At 39.2% G+C, this 20,786-nt stretch overlaps 1 protein-coding gene across 3 annotated transcripts in view; it reads right to left on the bottom strand.

Annotated features, from left to right (window-relative positions):
- SH3KBP1 (SH3 domain containing kinase binding protein 1) overlaps nucleotides 1-20,786 on the bottom strand; it is a 186,165-nt gene that overhangs the window by 117,022 nt on the left and 48,357 nt on the right. For 2 of the 3 annotated variants that reach the window (XR_004082289.1, XM_031061203.1), the window contains exon 2: nucleotides 16,485-16,608. Coding sequence is in view for 2 of the 3 variants with exons in the window: in XM_031061203.1 (XP_030917063.1) it covers nucleotides 16,485-16,608 (124 nt within the window). In the remaining variant the exon portion in view is untranslated. Of the gene's footprint in view, nucleotides 1-16,484; nucleotides 16,609-16,754; nucleotides 16,762-20,786 lie in introns of those variants that run through there. The other variant, XM_031061204.1, reaches the window with a different exon arrangement.

Here is a 20,786-nt window from a genome sequence, read left to right as displayed (position 1 = left end):
TTCAACAGCTGATAACATATGAAGAACAAAATATTTAGACTATCAGAATACTGTCTTGGCTGCCCATTGTCTTGCATTATTTTTCCTGTGAATTCTTCATCTTTAAGACATCTGTTAACTCAAGCTGGCAAAGAAAGGGATCTCAAGAAGGAGGAAAGCAAATGAATCATTTATCATCTGCCTTCCCTCCTCTGACTGATTCTCTGCTGATTTCAAATGATACAGCAACAGCTTCTTTATAAAAGGCATCACTGCTATCTTTCAATTTTGCCTATGCTAAGGTTTTTTCTTCTACTCATGCGACCTGCCCTTATTTCCAGGGCTGGATTTACCTCTTAGTTACCCTGCACATATTCAGATTTCTCATCACTTTATTCTTTGGTCTATATATATGCATCCTCTGTTTTAAATGACTACTGTGCTATGAAAGTGGGAAATAAAGGACTGATAGCAAAATCACCCAAGTAAATTTTTGAAGATAGGCAACTGAAAATTAAATTGTTCCAGTGCTGTCCAGCATGAAGCTGTGTGGTGTTAAAAGAAATACACATATAGCTCTAAAAGCTTCTGTATCTCAAGTTACCAGTGAAAGGATGCAATGCATTCCTGAGGCCAGCCAAGGACAGTTTCCTGAGCCATCTGTACTTGAGATGGTCCTCTAAAAGGAGAGCACTGGCAAGAGAGGAAGACACTGCAGCAGTGCCCAACACTGCAATACAGCAACAGCTTGGACCTCCGAGTCCTCTGGCATGGGCTAATGGACTCTATGGGCAACATTTACTCCTGGCAACCTTTTCACCTGTGCTGTCACCCCCTCCACAACATATTCCCCTCAGCCTTTCCTACTATCCTCTTATCCGGTTCTTTTTTTCCAGGCACAATGACATTTTTAGTAAATATAGAGTAGTAAGTTTTCATTTCAAGATACTAGCCTGGGACACAGTGTGGCTTCAATCTGCAATAACTTACAACTTGTGCCCTGAGCATTCAAGACTACAAGCTCCTGTCTGTACAGTATATTTCTTTTTGGTCAGCAGCCAAAAAAGTAGGAAAGTAGTGATTTTGATGGACTAGGACTGGACTAGGATCTCTAGTTAATGAAATATAGCTAACATTTTTCTTAATTTTTGTTGTTGTTTTTGTTTAGGTTTCCTTACTGTATGGATGATCAAACACTGGCACAGGTTGCTCGAGAGTTTGTGGAGTCTCTGTCCTTGGAGATACTCAAACTCAACATGATCCTGGGCAACTGGCTCTAGCTGTCCCTGCTTGAGCAAAGGGCACATCCAGACCTTTTCCAGAGGTGCCTTCCAACCTGAGCTATGCTGTCACCCCTATTTTAAGGCTATTCTTTAAATTCCTTATGCCCCATGGCTCTGTCTTATTTCTCTGTCATTAATCTTCCTTGTCTACAGCTTGATTGCTGAAATCCAACCAAGCCTCCCAAGCTTCTCGAAGGCATTTTCCATCCTCTGAGTCAGCCTTTGACAGGTAAAGATACCAAGAGCAGAGGATATTGCTGCAACCAGGTGCGAGCTGTCAGCAAACCCACAGAAATCCAATTTCATATATTTGATGCCTTTCCTTGTTTACAAACCACGTGCTAGTGCAACCCATCCTTCAGCTTGCCAGGCTGAGCCAAACTCCCTTACAATCTCATCTGCAGCAAATACCACTTGGGATAAGAAAGAAAATACTAGAACTGTAACTATGAGGATTGGCATTTCACTAGGGCACTGCAGACAGCCTTTCTTTAGCACTTTTCATTCACCTCTTTCTTCTCAACTGGTAAGACTTCCACTAAGATAGCTGAAATACAAGGTGAAATGAAACCTTCATCACTGTAGTAAAAATACTCCAGAACAAACATTTATTTTTATCATCATACAGAAATCAGGAAGATAAACTTCCTCATTTTTTACTCTTTATTTTATTTTGACAAGGATGACATAAGGTGAGTGGAAAAAAGAATTTTTTCATTTGCCTAGAAATACATGAAACTTCTATGTACACCTCCATGTTGTTAAATTATTTCATCTTTGTACAAAGAACATGACATCCAAAGGCATCCAGTAATTCTTTCATGAGCAGCAGAAGCAGTGAAGCTTGGAGAACCATGGATTTGCACCCTGTCAGGACTCATCCCCATATGGGGCACCAGTTGTTGGTGTTGGTGCTTGGCACCAGTTCATTATCTTACTGTAAAACTTTCATACCTTCTCTCTGTGAGTTCCCACAGGCAGCTCCTCACAACACTGACTCCTTTTCTTTTCCTTCTACATGGCCAGTTGACTCCTTCCTTGTCCCTTGCACAGCCACCTGACCCTTCCTCCTCACAGCACAGCTTCCAACTGCTCTTGAGGCGCTAACCCACTCTTTTATAGCACCCATCCTTATTGGACATAGCTGTGACCTGTTAAGGGCAGGGCTGTTCCTACTCTTTGGTAATTATTTCAGCTGCAGCTCCTCAGGGGTGAGATTGCCTTCAGCCCTATCTCTATTCTGCTACAATCCACCCCCCCACAGTACCCAATGCCTTCTAATCACCTCAACCTGTTCCCACCACATCTTGCCCCAGCTCCCACTTGTATCCTACACCTGCACAGCTGGGAAGGTGATAGTAGATGCTGGTACTGCTTCAGAGCAGCACAGGCACTGTCTGACTGGCCAGCACACCTGTGTGGCTTGGCCACTGTCTGTTGCCATTCAGAACTGAGGTTTTCATTCAGTTGGAAGCACTAATTTCTCTATTCCATTTTCAAATTAAAAGAACTACTGTGTTCCTATAATTATGGAATAATTATGTTCCTCTACTCTTTTGCCAACTGTAGCTGGTGTCATGCAGAGAGTTCAAAAAAATCAAGGGGAATAGGGTGAATAAATAGATGCTCTTAAAAAAGTATTTGTTCCATTAGGAAATTAGAATAAAATTTCTAGTAGCAAAGAACTCCAGAATGTCACAGGACAACAGTGTCTTTGCTGTTATGATTTCAAGGATTCTTATCTCATATGCAAATCACTATTTATGTATTCAGAAAACAACATCAGAGCCTTCATATCATGAAATGAGGTTTATAATAAGTTTCCTATGGGACCTTAACAATTAAGTTTTCATGAAGATATACACCATTTATGAAGAATCTCTTAATGACAAATTTGTCTTTTCCTCTTCAAGGACATAGTAATTTTTTTATTTCAAAAGCAGTTCTGTCTCCCACACTACCTTTTTGGATTTGAAAAAACAAGAAGAGTAAGGAAAAAAATAAAATCATCATAGTTTTCTATATTGTATACTAATCAGTTGTCTGCTTATGGAAAACAATACCCTTCAGTATAGAAGTAGTTTCTCAGTGTTACGTCCAGTGTTTACAGTGAAAAGCTGAAAATCTAATAAAACCTTTAATACCTTACGTAATGAAATAGCTACTAAAGATCTGTCTCCTTTACACTGCAGACTGCCAGAAAGTGGTCCATTTCCACAATAAATTTTTTTGGTCCCAAAGATAATGTAGCTTGCATTATGTTTCTAAACATTAACTTCAAATAACCACTTGAGCAGTGTCTCACTCTTGCATCAAGCATTGAGTTTCACAACACAAATGGTGGGGAAGCCCCAAAACACAGCAAAGGCATAGTTCAAACAAACCCATGTGCTGGATTTTAACCACTCTGCCATTCTCTGGAAATGGTCAGTTCACACTTGTTTACCCAGGTTTTGGCACAGAAATTCCTACAACCTGACTGCAGAACATGCGCTGGTTGGGTTTGCAGTCTTCATAATAAAATTCTATCTGCCCTTTAATTTCCATAATTCTCAAAATAGCCAACTACAAACAAACTAAATATTCTCTCTCCTATTCAAGGGATCTATTGCCAACCACCTTTCTAGTGATGTTTACTTACCCTTTATTTTCAGCTTTTTGCTAGTTTTCATGGATTTTAAATTAGAGACTGAAAGGCTTCTGTACAGAAGTAACCCTGTCTTAATACACTATACCAAATGCCAACTCCTAAGCTGTACTGAACTTTATGTCAAAAACCTCTGTTGTTTTGCTTGCTGCAAGTCCCTCATCCAGTAGCTAACCCAGATTTCCCCACTCCATGATACATCTGGGCATGTCATACTTGCATGACTCCTCACCTCAATCCCCTTTGGTTCTGCCTCTAGGGCCACAACCATTTCCACTTCTGCCAACTCACTGTGAGTAGGGATGACTTCATGTCAGTTCTGATCTGTGCAAGGATGAAACTTCCTGCCAAATTAACAAACTCCTGGAATCCAGCTGCACAGCTCTGCTAATTCTATCCAAGGGTGCAATGGCACGCAAGATCCCCTTCTGACCCTGCCACCAAAACTTTCCTTAATCTTTGTCTTTTCTCCCTCCTCAGCAGCATTACACAAACTACTTCTCTCCCCAGGTCAAAGCACTTGGCCACCACCCAAAACTTGCCCCAGAACTCTGTCTAAGATTCCTTAGCATCATGTTAACCAGAGTGCTGGAGCTCTCCTTGTTGAATGAGCAATTACTTCCAGTTTACTGTCCCTTTCATTTTTTGTTCTGTTTTCCTTAGACAGGAGATTTCCACACTTTCCAGATGCTGGGCAAGGCAGGCAGGCTGCTTCCATATCTTACCAACTTAGTTGCCTTTTTAATGGCAACTGTACACCCTTCACTACTTTCTCCTTCTGAATCATACAGTCTGCTACAAAACTATCGTCAGCTCTTATGCTGATGCATTTGATCAATAATATTACTTTTATTTGTGAAGTGGGCAAAATGTTCTTTGTGCATTTGAAAGCACATTATCAGGTTTACTATTTTTCTGGCATTGTTGATTTCCAGCTTTTCAGTGGTTTTTTCATACACCGCATAGGAAAATACCAATTTGCATAGATATAAAAATGTATGTGGAGAACTACTGAAGCTGACAGGGCTGTAGAGTAAGCATTAAGAGAAATTCCTTCACATTAAAATAATTATGGAAGAACAAAACCACAACTGTCTAGGTTTCAAGTATGTAATGTCTCAACAACATTTTTAGTTTTGCTGGGATAAACACTATCTTTTCCTAAAAATAACTGTTGAGTTCCTCTTGTCTTTTCCATTACTCCCACTACATGAATGAGAAGTTACTTCCTCAAACTTAAAAGCTCTGAATAAATAGGCCTCTGGCTCAAGTCAGCTGTGTCAGCAATGAAATCCATCTCCAAAACAGTTCTGTGATTAAAAGTCATAGAATTGGCAGACAAGAAGGCATCTGCATAAAAAGAATTCAGTATGGAACTGCAATGATGGTTTTTCTGGACAATGACCAATGCTTGTACCTTCCCAACACAAGAGAAAAGTGAAGAGCAATATTCACTATAGAAACTAACAAGAGAGCAATTTTCTTTAGCAGTTGGTTTAATTGAATGACTATGAACCAGCTTTCAAAAAGTTTGACAAACCATCACTCTCTCATAGGACTTTTGGAACTATTTCACCTGCAACCAAATAAAAGGCAATACTACTAATCCTTCTGCTCCTGCAGGTCCTGCAACACTCCTTGCCACCTTGTCAGATCAAGTGCTTGTGAAGCAGTATGAGGAGGTAGGCAAGGAACAGACCTGCTATTAAAAACAAGCTTTTCTCTTGCTAGTTTAATGCTAACCTTGATCATTCTCCTCATCTGGCCCACAATGTAGCCAAGTATTTGTACCAGAACATAGGAAGAACAAAAAAACCAAAAATGGCTCTTTTTTTGGTGGCAATGCAAGCTTAACATCTTCATGAAACTACAGCCTCAGGCTAATATTTACATTCGTTACTTCTGTTTTCCACTACTCTGTTTGCTCGATAACTGCCACACATGTGACTGAATCTTTTGGTTTTCTTAAGGTCACTGGACCTTTTTTATTAAATAATTTCCTGGAGACTTCCTGACCTCTTATGAATTCCCAGAAGTGACTGTGACCCTTATAATTTAGGATAACACTATGCTGAGTCAGTAGTCTAACAGACAATTCCTAGGTCTAAAAAACACCAAGTCTTATGACTGCAGTTGCAAAATGAAGCAAAAATGGCTGACACTGCATCTTGCAGCTTTTGCAGGGCTAGATACCAGACTCTATAGATCAGGGACATCTGGAATCTAACAGGAGTCTAACAGAAGCCAGCACAAAGTACATCTGGTACTAAATGTATAGTAATGAAACGTGTTAGTACAGGGCAGGACAACCAGCTTGGAAATACAAAATAAATCCCTGAAATCCTTAAAGAGGTCTTAACAATGGCATCAGGTTTGGACACATCATTAATAAAAATATTATCATACTGTAATGAAAAAATATATTAACAAATTGTGTTTTAAGTGACAGTATTATGATGAACAGAGTTCATGGAAAGTCAAAATAGTGTGGTATTAATCTGTGGATTGCCATAGTAGCATATTTTCAGTGCTAGGCTAAGCTCTCTCTGGGTAGAGAGCTGGTAAAATCTGGTCCCTAGACAAAACAATATCAGAAACAGATTCCGATGCAGCCAAGTACTTCTTGGGGGAAAGCAGATCTATCCTGGGCTGTCACAGTGGTGCCAGTGCCCTCTGAAGTCTGTGGAACAGAGTGGCAGATTCACAAATCCACAGCCACAGAAGATCCTGCAGTAAGAGCTGAAGTCGTGGGGGCCTTCACCAGAGCAATGCAGCTCAGACAGAGGACCATGCCAGTGGCATAAGACCCCTGCTGACTTCAACAATCATTCCCAGCTAATTTGGGCATCTGCAGGGAGCTGCTTCTCACCACGAAGAACTCTGCCCAGCCTCCACTTCTGTTTCTAAATAAAGTCGGCGCCGAAGTTAGGAAAGAGCGGCTCTTGCTGTGTGACAGATAATAATAACAGCAATAATCTTTCATATCTCAATCCTGTGCTTGGGGCCAAGAATCAGCCATCAGCCGCTTGTCAGCACTTCCACATTTCACTCCCTTGTCAAGCACAACCACCCTACCATTGAGCTTGGAAACTAACCATCATCAGCAACATGCTTTGAATTTTTATAGAGGATGATTCTACAAATTAACTGCAAGAAAGGAAGAGGCACAAACATGTATTTATAATTGAAAAGGGAATGCAAAAAGATGTAGAATAGGAGCTAATGCAAATGACTGGTGCATCTTAACTGTGAAATAACATTAGAAAAGAGTGACATAACCGTAAAAAACCAGGGTAAATGGTACTATACATCACAACACATGACTAATAACAGCATAAGGTCCCATGCTTTGTGCACCTTGATAATTGTAGGGTAGACTGTAAAGAAGAAAATTCTGAAATAAGATAAAACATGTATGAAGTACTCAATGAATAAAATTTGGGAAATTTCAAGCCAGCAGAAACTAGAAATATACCTTTGCAGGCAAACTATCTTGTTATTGGAGTTACTGCACCTATGTAACGCAGGAATTTGAGAACTGAATGCCTAAATAGCTAAAAAACACCATCTTACTCAGGATAATCCAGGTCATGCATTGTTAGCACTGTCTGATACCTACATGTGTTTTTCAAATCTGGTTATAGCTAAGCAAATTTCCCTAATTTCAGGGGCTTTTAACCTGATGAATCAAAGTATTTCACATGGTGTTTGAAAAAATATTAAACTGAATGCAGTAACATGTTTATTCCAGCATGGTGCTTTATCAGAAGACTGATTTTAAAATTGATCTGAAATTAAAATGTTTCATAGACTCTATCATACCTCATAAATGACCGTGAACAGTGTGCCTGATGGGCATTGCTTTCGTACTCTTTATTGCTACTTGCAGAGAACAGCAAAGCTTTGCTTAAACCACTCTAGAGATTGCATGTATGCACATAGGAAAGGGAGCAGAGCAAAAGCAGAGGTGAAAAATGCCTCTGCAAAATGCATTCAGAGTAAAAGCGCCTCCCCAGACACACACTGCTGTCCAAACCCTCACAAGAAGCTGGCTCAGAGGTTCCTAGGACAGCACACTTCTGAGCAGAACTCTGCCCAGCTCTCCTAAACCACTCAAACAGTGATGCTCCTTCCTACCAGCAGCCACAGCTCCTATTTGCTATGTACGTTCTAGCCACTTTCTGCAGAAATTTGTTCCAACTTGGGTTTGAAAACACCATTCCATCAGAAGAGGAAGGTCTGGAATAATAATTGTCGTTTCCTGCTGGTCCAAGTAGAGCAGAAATCAACAGGTTTCCTACACTGAAGTGACCAACAGCAGCAGAATAAGTCACTTGATGCAATGCAGACAGCACAAGTATGGAGCTTTTTTTAAAAAAGTACAAAGGTATATGTTTACATTAAACTTTCACCTACATCTAAAAATCTTTTTTACAGGGCAGATGGGGGGCAGGGCTTAATGGGTTAAAAAAGAAATTCTAATATCAATAATTTCTCCAAATTATTAGGCCTTCAATCCATGTTGCATGACACTGCAATTTGAAGGAGACCCAAGGAAGCTGTTGACAGGCTCTGCTTCTCACCTGCAACCCCAGAAATCATTCAAAGGATTTTATGGTTGTCCAGGAGCTAGAAACCTTCAGCTACCTCAGGATGCTGATTAGTGCTGTAACTTACATAGCACAGCTTACTCTTATCTACAAGCCATGGGAGAAGGATGTAAACAGCTGCACAGCCCCAGCTCCAGCTCACAGGAAAGGCTAACACCAGCTCCCTATCTCCTCAAAATCAACACAGCATCAACCCATCAAACAAAAGTGAAAGAACTCTGAACTTAAGATCTGCCTGTCAGTGTGCTTGCACATTTACAAGGGCATATTTAACTTAGCAGCTACAAATTCATCAAGATAACTGAAGGAACAACAAAAAGTGTTACTGACCCAGTTTAAAGTACACCTGCAAAGTTTCAGAGCTCGTGGAAAATATATTAACTTGCACAGTCAAAGTATATTCTCTTGGCCCCAAAATTCAGTCCAGATAGAGTTGTGTTCTATATTCCACAACAGTATCCCTGCATTTTTCCTCTGCTTATGTTGTCTCTACCACAGAATAAGAAGTCCAACTCTCTCCTATCACAGCTGCCAGATGTGTCTTGGCACTGGGAAATACACAGAGATCCCAAAGTCTTGCTCCAAGGCTGAGCATCTGGTGAACCACCCTGCTCATCTGTTATTCCGTAATTACAGGTGAGAAGGGACAGGGGAGAAAGGCTGATCTGCAAATTTTCAAATCAAGTTAGCCATGTGTTTCTCAAAAATCCCACACCACCCAGATGAAAGGCTAAAGGAGAGACACAGACAGCTCAGTCTAGAGGAGAAAGGTCAGGGACAGACTCAAGGGCAGCAAGGCCTTGCTGGGTGCCAGGTGACTTATCCAGCAGCACTGAGAGGGACAGAACTGCTGGCTGCAGGGACACCTTATCTGCAGAACCTCGTGGGAAAATCAACAGCCACTTTTGTGGTGGGCAAAGGTAGTTTTGAGACAAGAGGAGGTTTCATTGCTGTTGTTACTTCAACAACCAGCGTATTTTGTTGGTTTTTGCATTCTTTAAAGGAGATTTCAGCATAAATTTGAATAGTGAAACATTTTGCACCTGAGTTTGACAACATGTTTGCTCTTGACTAGCACCTTGTGGACAGTTACCACTTTTGTGATAAAAGTGAGCTTGCAAATGGCTTGTACAAATGATAAATTATATACCTGACAGTTTTATACTTCAGGCATGTAAAATGTATTGCAAAGCTTTTAGAAATGAAAAAATCCTTTAACTGATTAGACACAAGTTTTTCAGTGTCCATGAAAAAGAAGCTGCCACTCTCTAAACTGTTCCTCAACAGCATTTTTGCAGCATTTTTGAGTATGTGCATAAACATAAATGACTTGTGAAAATACTTTCTTCTCCTTATTCTTTCAACACTCCCTGTAGCCCTGTTCTACCACTTCTCTTGTTCCCTCTCCTCTCTTCCTAAAAACTCACTTGCCTCTGCTTTTTCATAGACACAAATATAATTCCGAGTCTAGCTTAAATAAAAAGAACCAACAAACTAAATGATGCCCACATCTGTTTCCATAACTACCTCCCTCTGTTTCATCTGGAAGCTGCTGAGAATGCTCAGCAGGGACCACTCTCCCACATCTCTTTAGGCTCCATATGAAAAGGTCATCTTCTGACTCTTCTCTGTCCGGTCCAGCACCCAACAGGAAAAAATTAAATTCTAAACCATTGTCCCAGTTTCCAAATGCAGATCCAGATCTAAATATTTTATTAAAACAAGTGTGCTCTGTCTGCAAGAAACCTGAAAACAGACAGCTAGCAATTGCCCAAATATGACATCTTCTCTTGTATTCGGGGTTTTGGTTTTTTTTTTAGTTCTCTGTTACCTTGTTTAATACATAATAGATACACACACAGATGTATATATAGTCAGCTCCTCGATGCAATGACTGTGTTTCTGTTTAGGGTTTCCCAGCATGGTCCATAAATGGGATTCCTAGAGTTAAATATATGGCAGACAAGAGAGCCACTGAGGCAAACAGATGCCCAGAGGATAGAATTAACCTGGAATTTCACTTCAAACCCAGAGTGACTTCTTGTTTCTATAGGCTGTTCCTGCACAGAGCACCCTGATACTAGCATGCCACACCAGTGGATGGATCCAGCTATGCAAAATTGCAGAAACTAAATCAGGGCTCTGCATTCATGCATTTTGAAGACTACAAGAAAGGAGTAATTGAAAAGAAAGGGTAAACAATTAGGATTTTAAAAAATATGGGGAGCACTTCACAGTAAATAATAAGAAAATAAATGATCTCCTGGAAAAAGATACCGGAATCTGGATAGATTATGAAACCTTAACTGAATACCAGGGTAGCAAATGACCATAACACAGGAAAAGAAATTCAGATTTTATGTATCTCAAGTCATTATTTAAATTGAACTCATAAACAAAATGTGCTTGAAAAGAATGAATGAGTGCCCATTTCACTTCTGCCAAGAAGACAGCACTGAGATGTTTCTTCCAGCCACAAAAAAAATCATGTCAATGTCACACCCACATGTCCAGCACAGACTGGTGTCTTTTCCTGCCTCTCTGAACTGAAAGCATTGACTTCCAGGGCAGTGTAGCTTACCTAAATACTGGGATAACTTTCACCCTTATTTTCAAAAACCAGTACTTTTAAAGAAAGTGTGTATCATCTGAGACACTACATATGCATATGCAGATATGGTATTTAAACTCAAAGAATAAATATTTTGCACATTCAAGTTTCCTGTGCCATTAATTTTTTATGTCTCGTTTTGGGTTGGTGTCATATGTTGCATGCATATTTTAACCTTATTAGGCTGAGCAGTATGTTCTTGTGCATATTTGTGTAAACTGTATACTGATTATACACCAATTAGCTGATCTTAAAAATGAAAGGGATTTTCTCCCTGCTAGCAATAATTTCTCTGAAGCTGGCAGTATTTGCAAGGGAACACCAAAGCCTGTCTGTGGAGAGGGCCTGAATGTGTAAACAGCAGAAGAATAATCCAACAAAAGATCAATGCCTTCAGACTTACTGTGTTAGAAAGGAATACCAAAGCTGAGCATACTGAGGGTCAGACACCTCATCAAGCATGATGAAGGCAGCCACTTTCACTTCTTGGTAATAAAATATTTTATGAAAAAGATTTTGAAGTTTGCCTTTCTGTTGAAAAATATTACCAGAATCATAGTTTACATAGATTATTTAATATAAGATTGAGTCAACACCCTCATATGCTGAGAAGCCAATAGCCTTTGTTTCTAATAAATGGGGTGCCTTTTTATATCCAAATAATTTTTAAAAACTATTGAACAAAATGATGAAGCATTTTTCTTGCAAAATACTTTTCCCATTTCTCTAATTTACAAAAATGGGCTTAAATCTCAGTTTTGCATATAACAGACTTGTTATTTATTCCTAAATTAAACCTATTATATCAGCAAACCTATTTACACAAAACTTCCCTTTTAGCATCACATGCAAATGCTCTCTATTATTTAAATGTAGGCTGGAAGGTAAATTAAATAATTCTCAAGAGAACTAGAAAAAACTTGCCTTGCTCTCAGTATTTGGCTTTGATTAAGAGCATGTAACACGTGATAAACTGTTCCAGATTTGCTGGCTCAATGCAGCCTGCAATTACAGTTTATAGAAAACAAATATATCTGACAAGGCAATATATCTCTGCCTCAAATATGTTTACTTATGTAACAATTGTTGTTAGTTTACTTACAAAATACAGTCTATCAGTTCCAGTTTTGCAACTTGACCTAAGAAGTGGGCTCTTGCTCCCAGACATACAAAACAGCACAATGAATAAGATACTTAAAAATAGGATACTCAATAATCAGAACAAAACCAGTCTAAAATAAGTTATAGCTATTTAACACTTAAAGCTTATTGAAGGCAGGTTTCCATTATGTCCCTTTATACCTGAATGAAGATCATACTGAATTTATGACAGATCTGAAACAGTTGCACAACTTTGGATGTTGTTTAAGATTTTGAAAGTTAACTTAGAAAAGATGGAATTTCACCACGTTGGAAAGCATTTAAGGAAAAAAAAAAGATATCTTTCAGTGTTTTTCTGTTCCAGGACCTGGTTGTAATTTTCTTATGTTATTAAATAATTGCAACAATAGCAATAATTTTGCTTTTTTCAAACAATCTGAAAATGTTCTCAGAGAATAAAAAACTTTCCCATCCTGCTATTACCAAAGTGCAACAATGCCAATTCTAAATAGAAAAAAAAGCTATTTTTAATATATTTTTTTAAATGTCAGCTTTATAAAAGTTTTAGAACAATAGTTCTATATGCCAACAAAAAAAATCTGAAGCAGGGAAAAGTTATACTCAAAGACCCACTCATGGTCAGGAAAGGATTTTCTTGACTTATGAACTATAGGAAGAAGCAAAAGAACAATCCCTCCCAGTTTCTGGCAATGAATATGCAAGCCAACCAACATGTGACATTCCTACAGTTTCAGACAGGTGCCTCAGTGCCACAGCCTTTGTCCCTAGAAAAGGGAATAGACAGGGCTGACCCTGCAGAACCTGAAGCACCCATCAAACCAGCCCAGAGCTGTTGCAGCCCTGGGAGCAGCCAGGGAAAGCACAAGGCCATCATGCTTCCCCAGCCCCATCCCTACACTCCACCAAATGGTCCTTCCCTGAGCCTTTCAGAGGGGAAGAGTGAACACATTGCAGTGCTAAATTAAAATGCTTAGTTTCCTGGATGTTAATTGCCATCTCTACCATGCTGGAGCAGATCTGAACATCTTAATGAGGCAGGTATAAACAAGGTTTTGCCAATAGGCAGCCTAAGGCAGAGCCACCCGAAATACATGAAAGTTACTCATAAATCTGGATAAGTCACTGCAATAAATCGGAAAAAATAAAGCCCTGCCTATCTGAAAAAGCAATACATATTAAAATACCTGACCTAGGAAGATAAGTGTGGTAATTTGGCCAACAGTTAGTGATTTAGCAAAAGTTCCATAGCATTTCCTAAACTAAATTATGTCCACTGCAGCAGTGGTCACCACTGTTTTTTTCCATTAGGTCACTGATATCTGTGGTCAACAAGAAACATTAAAAAATGAGACATATTGTGGTTTTATTCCCCACAGTGAAAAGCAGAAATAATCAAATCCTTCCATCTCCTCTGGCCTTTGTAACAAAAACCTGAGTGATTCACAAATGGTGACGTACAACCAGTTGTAACCCTCACTATGTAATGGAAGTAACAATCCAGGTAGGCTACTGCTGGTGGAGTTACACCAATTTTAATTTGTTCCTACGCTACACGTGTAAGCCAACACCCATTACTGTTGTGGTTTAACCCTAGTCAGCAAATTAATATTATGCAGCCACTTATTTGAATTTGCACTTATTTTATTATTAGAACCCCCAATTTCAATACAGTACTTAGAAATAATTAGCATGAAAAAACCAGGATATAAAGTTGGATCCTAAATACCTTTTTAGTTGAGAAATTCATTATTTTCCTCTTAGTTACTTAGATGTTTCTTACAAATAACTTAGCTATTTTCCTTGAATACCACTGTTGGACACTGGTCAATATTTCTCAAGGAAAAATTCTCTACAAGCCAGGGGCCCAAGAGGCCAAGATTCCTCTTCTCAAAATGTAAATGCTTGCTAAAGTGCTGACACTTAAATTAGGCCAACCAAGTTAAGTAGTAAAACTGCACAATATAACACCACAGCAGTAGAATAGCATTTATTATCATCATCTTGGTAATAAAAACAATGCAGCAGCACAGAATGCTTCACTCCCACATCACTGGATCTGCTCTGAAGTTACAAGCAGCAGGATTACACTGCCCAAGCAAATAAATAATACTGCCTACCACTTTCACTGCTGAACAGTGGCTAAAGACCCCTAGATGCACCCCTGTCCTACTCACTTCCTAACAACAAAGAGAACACAAGAAAACAAACCAACCAATGAACCAAACACAAACACCCAGTCCCCTTTTTCATGTCTTTCAGGTCACATTCTGTGATCAGTAAACAGACTGAGTTAGGATTGAATACAAATCCCAGGACAAGAACACTAGAGGAAAATAGCACCCATGGCACCTAGGGCTCCCTCTTCAGTACAATATGGCAACACTTTCCACAAGGAGATTGGCCACTAAGATCTTAGAAAACTCTTTTTGAATCCAGCAGCAATTGAGTTTCTCAACTCTCCACACTTAAACAAGGCTACTGTAGCACCATGCTCAAACTGATCCCTGGAAAAACAAGGGGAAGCTCTCTTGCCTTGTGCCCTGTGCATCCTTGGCTGTGGTGCCAGATCATGGCCTCCTGCATTTGCTTTTTCTGCAGCAGCAGAAATGGCTGTGGAGAAGCAGCCAGCATGAACAGTGCACCAACCCTGACAACATGTACAGGTGGCTGTGAGAAGTGCAATCCCCACCCACCAAGTCCAATGAAATAACCTCCTCATATGAAATCTGCTACTTCCAAACCTAACCCTACCTCAACTTACAGATCCTTATGTCAGATTTTGCATTTCTTATCTCAGTAAATATGAGGTTTTGTATTCTTCAGCTAGGGACAGAAAAATCTTTCTTTCCTGAGTCCTTTAAAGCTTCTAGCCAGAGGGAAGAAAAAGGAGGAGAAAGTGCTCTAAGATCCATATTTGGAGTGCTATCCCCTTGTGACTGAAACAAATCTCTGTATCTGCCACAGCTATTAGCCTTCTCCAAATAGCAGCAGAAGCAATATGGAACAAACTTGGTCCCTAGATAATTTCCCAACTACTCATATGGTTCTGTATAGCAGCCATGAAAAATAATAATTCTTAGTAATTTAATTCTGCTGTTGCTTGAAAAACTTATGACCCAAAGCAGAAATTTTGGACGTGTCTCTAGATTCAAGACAACACTGCAAGCTCAAAAGACAAAGTTTTCTGAGATTTGTTTCCAATCTTTTCTTTCAGAGGGTATCAATCCTTGCAAAAGAGGTAGAGATTAGTCTGCTTCACATTTTAAAGGAAGTAATACATTTTGCAAAAATTATTAATTCTTCTTCACTTGCAGCTGTAAACCTTAAGTATAAGACCCTTAAGTTTCTACTGAAACTGCAGCTCAAATAAAATGCTAGCTGATAATACATAACAGGAAATGTCCATAACAGTCCTAAAAATATAGAAGGCACACTAAAATGGAAATTACATTACAGCAATGATTAATGACAGCAGATATTCTATATAAGACAGCAAGCAAGGAACTGTCAAGTGAATCCTCCAGAAAAAATTACAGCACATCTCTTGCACAGACCCAATTGTCCTCCTACAAACAAATAGGAGCATAAACATAACCTGGAGAAAAATCCAGGTTTTATATTTCCAATTTTTTGTTTTGTTCTGATAGTTCTGAAAGCAGGGCAGGGAGCTAGGGAATGACACAGAAGATTTGGGGCTTTCATTTTAGCCACCCAAGACCCTACATAGGAATCTGCATTGGGAGTCAAGCCAGACATGAAGAGCACACATTCCAGTCTCAAATGAAAGAAAGTGAAAGACACTTCCCAAAAAACTAATGCATTAAGTTCTATGTTTTCCACTTCATTTTTCCTTTTTTAGAGCTCTCTGTCCCAGATAAAGCATGAATATGTGAATGTAGACTGACATCCCTGCGCAAAACCCTCCATATTGCAAGCTGCCACTTCCTTACTTTAATAAGCTTTAGCAATCTCCTCATACAACTTTCCTTAATTAAATTTATGGAGGAGGGATTTCCTGAAAAAGGGGGATGTCTGTGCAAATTAAAGTGGAAATATTAGACACGCAGCCATATATGCCAGTCCAAGAGGACAAAGATTTTTTTTTCTATTATTATTCCTGCCATGCCTTTTCAGTTAAATAGACTCTAGCTTCATTTCTAGAAATGGAAGGTTTACATTTTGGTCTTTGGAGGGTCTGAATTTAATCTGCATTTAATGTCCATATACTATACCTTTTTTGTTGGTTCTAATAATTGTCTCAGACAACAATAAAGGGCTTCCATTGGAAACTTCATTTATAGGCTTCTCTGGTGGTTTGTTGGCAGTATTTTCTTTCTTCATGTCTTTCTTTATTTCCTGCAGAAGACAGGTAGAGAGGGAAAAGAGAAAAAAAGAACCAGTTTAAAAAAAGGTATTACAGAATATTCAAAATCTCAAGCTCCCAAGATTTCTTAAAACTTCTATGTACATACCTCTGGCTGCTCTAATGTTACCTCAAAGACTCTTACAAAGTTGCAATGTCACAAAAAGAAAGCAATTTTCAGCAACCTTTTCCAATGGGCACTATTGTGGTTTTTTGTTTTTAAAAAAAAAAAAACTCCTTATCTATGCATGAAAATTGTAGAATAGCTTTAAAAATCTCTTAATAAAGATCACCAAAGCTGAAAAGTGTGAGGGGGGGAAAAATAAATGTCTCCGTTTATCAAGCAGTGAGCTGTACATTTGATACATAGGGCAGAACCAGCACAGTGCTCCTGATGTAAAGGCAGCTAAGCCTGCTTCCCCTCCAATGAGAAGACCACAGAAACAACCACCATAGCAGGAAAAAAAACTATTAATTAGGAAAATATGACAAATGTTACCATAATTGGCAGCAGCATATAGCAAGACTGCTGTCAGAGCTGTTGCTAACACTGACACATTTTGCTGCTCACTACCTTTTAAGGGGATTGACAATATATATCAAAAATATATATGGTGGGGTTTCATGAAAGTAAATCCACAGAAAATAGCTTCACAGCTACTGCTAAAGATGCACAGTACCCTCTCTATCAGCTTCTTAGGCAGACTTTAGAAGCCTGTATTGCTGTCCATACCCACTGTGACAAAGCATCCAAAATATCATCACCTTTCATATATCTTATATTGAAACGCCACTGAAGAAAACAAATAGCATTGCCTCCACTTTCTAGACAGGTGACTGACACACTACAGAGGCTGAACCATTTGCTTATAACCACGACCCAAAATATAAGGAAAAAAAAAAGAGTTTTGCCTCCAAGCTTTGTCCTAGAGCCACAGAGCCACTCAGGCTGAGAGAGAGCTCAGAAGGTCCCTCCTCCAATTCAGTTCAAAGCAGGGTCACCTTGAGCTGAGGTGACCAGGCTGTTCAAGGCTATTTGAGCAGCTGGGTTTTGAAAATCTCAAAGGACAGAGGCTGTAGCAGCCCACTGCTTGACTGACTTTAGTGACAAAGATTTTCCTTACATCTTGCCTAGAACTTTCTTCTCAAGTCCCATCTGCTCTCTCCTGTCCTGCCCACCAGGCATCACTGTGAAGGGTGTGTCACTATCTCCTGGATAACAATTTTTATGGAGCAGAAAGTCGCCCAAAACCCTGTTTTCAGGCTGAACAAGCCCACACCTCCCTTAGCATCTCCTTAGGGAGCATGTGGTCCAGCTTCCACAGCCACAGAACTTGCTTTGGCTCATCAATATCTTCCCTTTATGCAAAATTCTCATCCCATCCACAAAATGGGATGCTGTATTCTGGATGTGGACTTATGTTGTATTCTGGATATGGACTTATGAGTGCCAGGTAAAAAAGGATTTCCACTTCCCTCAATCTGCAGGCTATTAATGCAGCCCATGATGTTGTTCACTGTGCTGGTGCCAGGGTACAAGACTGGCACGTGTTTATGTTGCTGCCCACCAGGACCCACAGGTCCTTTTCAGCAGAGTTGCTCCCAAATTTATCAGGTCCCACTCTGCAGAGCTGCCAGCATTCCTCCTTCCCAGGGCAAGAACTGGTATTTGTCCTTGCTGGATTCCATAATGTTCCTGTCTGGGGCCCTCTGAAGAGCAACCCTGCCTTCAAGCATGCCAGCTGCTCCCCCAGTTTGATATCATCTGCAAATTTGATGAGATCTACATTAAACAGGCATTAGAGACAGGTGATGTCTCTTCCCATTACAAAAACCACTACATCTCTTTCTCTCTTCCACCTCTCTTACATTCACTGCCCTCTTCTACAAACCAGTGCAGGATCAACTTCCACCACCCCACAGCATTGTACATACACAGGAAATACTGTAGATCTTATTTAGATTTTCAGCATATCAGACATGAGCACTAAAGCATAGAAAGTACATTTCTATTTGAAGTTTCTGAAGCTGTCATCTGTGAACAGCATCGAGCAAAGCAAGAATTTTTAACTTATTCTCTGTAAGATGCACCTTAAATCTGAATCTCATAAATTTTTACCTTTTATTTCCCCAAAACAGTTATTATTTCAAAGCTGACTCATAAACTATGCAACATTAATACAGTTTTCTATATCTGCCCAAAATATTTTCTGTGTATCAGTACATTAGGAGAGATAAAACTTTTATAAATTACTGCCTATAGCAGGTACAGTAAATCCTTTATCTACTGCCATCACACTGGTAAAATAGTATCTAAGAGACAACTCCTCAGAGTAACCACAATAACTGAAATAACAAATGTGAATATGTGTATGAAATGTGTGTCATATCTCTGTGATAGATGCTGCTGTTGTTAGAAGAAATATTGTTCATAGTTCTGGTAAAAAAGTGAACCATGTGAGAATTTAAGAACACTGTATGCATTTACAAGAATATATCACTTTCTAAAAGAGGTGGACTAGACTTAACACGTACATTATTCCACAAGCTTCTTTTTCACAGCCTTAAAAATTAAAATGTATAATAAATTACTTCACCCAGAGCTTTACATCTATTTTGCAGCTAGGTGACAAACTCTATTTAAAAATTATCTGCCATTTAAACAGAATTTGTGAGTCAAACAGCATTCTCATGTGAACAGGACCACAAGACAACATCCTATGGAAGACCCCATCTTCCCAGAACTTACTTCCTGTGTTATTAATTACTGTGTTATTTTTCATTCTTTATGTCAGAATGTAATTAAATCTTCAACTCACAAATTCTGAAACAGCAGTACTATATTTTTTAACTGTAGAAGTCCTTTTGCAACTTCAAAACTGACAGAGAAAATTGTCTGCTATAACAGAAAACAATGCTGTACCCTCTAGTCTCCAGCTGAATAACACTGATGCCTTTGCTGCTGCTGACAGCTTTTTGAGAAAGCCTTGTTTGGCTCCTGAAAAAAGCAAAGGAATACAAGACAACTCCCAAAAACTGGCATTTGCCTGTAGGGTGGGGAGTCTTGCATTTCCTTCTCATCCACTATTTGTGGAAAGAAGAAAGACACACGTGCTGAGTGTCCACTAAGCCAAAATTCATACAGAAGGTTAGGCACCTTGCAGTTACCAAAACTGTCCAAGGACTTCGTTTTTTGTGTGCCTTTCTAACATTTGTTTGAGCTGCTTTTCATTACTGTTGCCTTTGATGCTCATGAGAAGGGCCATAATCTTTCATAGCTACTGCCCAGAATAACATGACATGATCAACCCCAGCAACCTGAAATTACAGACCCGGGAGGGAGTTGAAAGAAAAAGTGGAGAATTGTCTAAATAATGAAACAGAAATCAAGTAAAGATCAATCTAGCCCTACTAAGCTAAAATTTTATCAGAAACATATTCATACTTAGCAATACCCTATGGGAAGCCCAAACCTAAGTGGCTGAGGATGCATTCTGCAGTAAGCAATGCCAGCTTTAAAACCTTTGCACATCTTTTCAATTCCTGGTCTTAGTCTACAGCACAAGACTAAAAACTTATAAACAAAACCTAACAAATGCCCCAGCCTCCATCAGCCTCACCCCTGTAGCCTGCAGCAAACACTTGTGCCAATATTACAGCCCTTCTCCTCTCTCTAGTATGTGTTCTCCTGCCTCCTTGCTGTCTTCTCTTCTGCAGTGCTCACCCATGGGGAATTCAGGATTTCAGAACTTTTCTTCAGCTGTGGCTCAAAACACAGTTAGGCACCCTTATCCTCAGGCCAAAGGGAATCTTGGTGCTATTAAATTCAGAAATATTGACATAACCTTTTACATATATCCCCACTCTAATCTGCTGTAAAAAAATAGATTATTATTCTAAAATACCATAATGCCTTACTCAAAATTGCATTTATTCTTGAAAAATGAAGTGAAAACAAACATAAACAACTCTGGTGAAAGAAATATACCAAGTAACTTTATTTTTATTTTTACTTTAAAGCTCACTTTATTTTACTGCAAAAAGTATACTGAACATGACTACCTGGCATATTTGGTAAATGAACTACAATGGCCCTAAAAACTTAGTACTTTATCAGTAACAGTTACAGAAATCTCTCTATGTAACCCAGTCCTTCCAGATCTGCAAGGAG

The sequence above is a fragment of the Geospiza fortis genome, unplaced genomic scaffold, assembly GCF_000277835.1.
Source record: "Geospiza fortis unplaced genomic scaffold, GeoFor_1.0 scaffold285, whole genome shotgun sequence".
Lineage (NCBI taxonomy): Eukaryota > Metazoa > Chordata > Aves > Passeriformes > Thraupidae > Geospiza > Geospiza fortis.
This window is presented reverse-complemented; position numbering and strand designations above follow the sequence as displayed.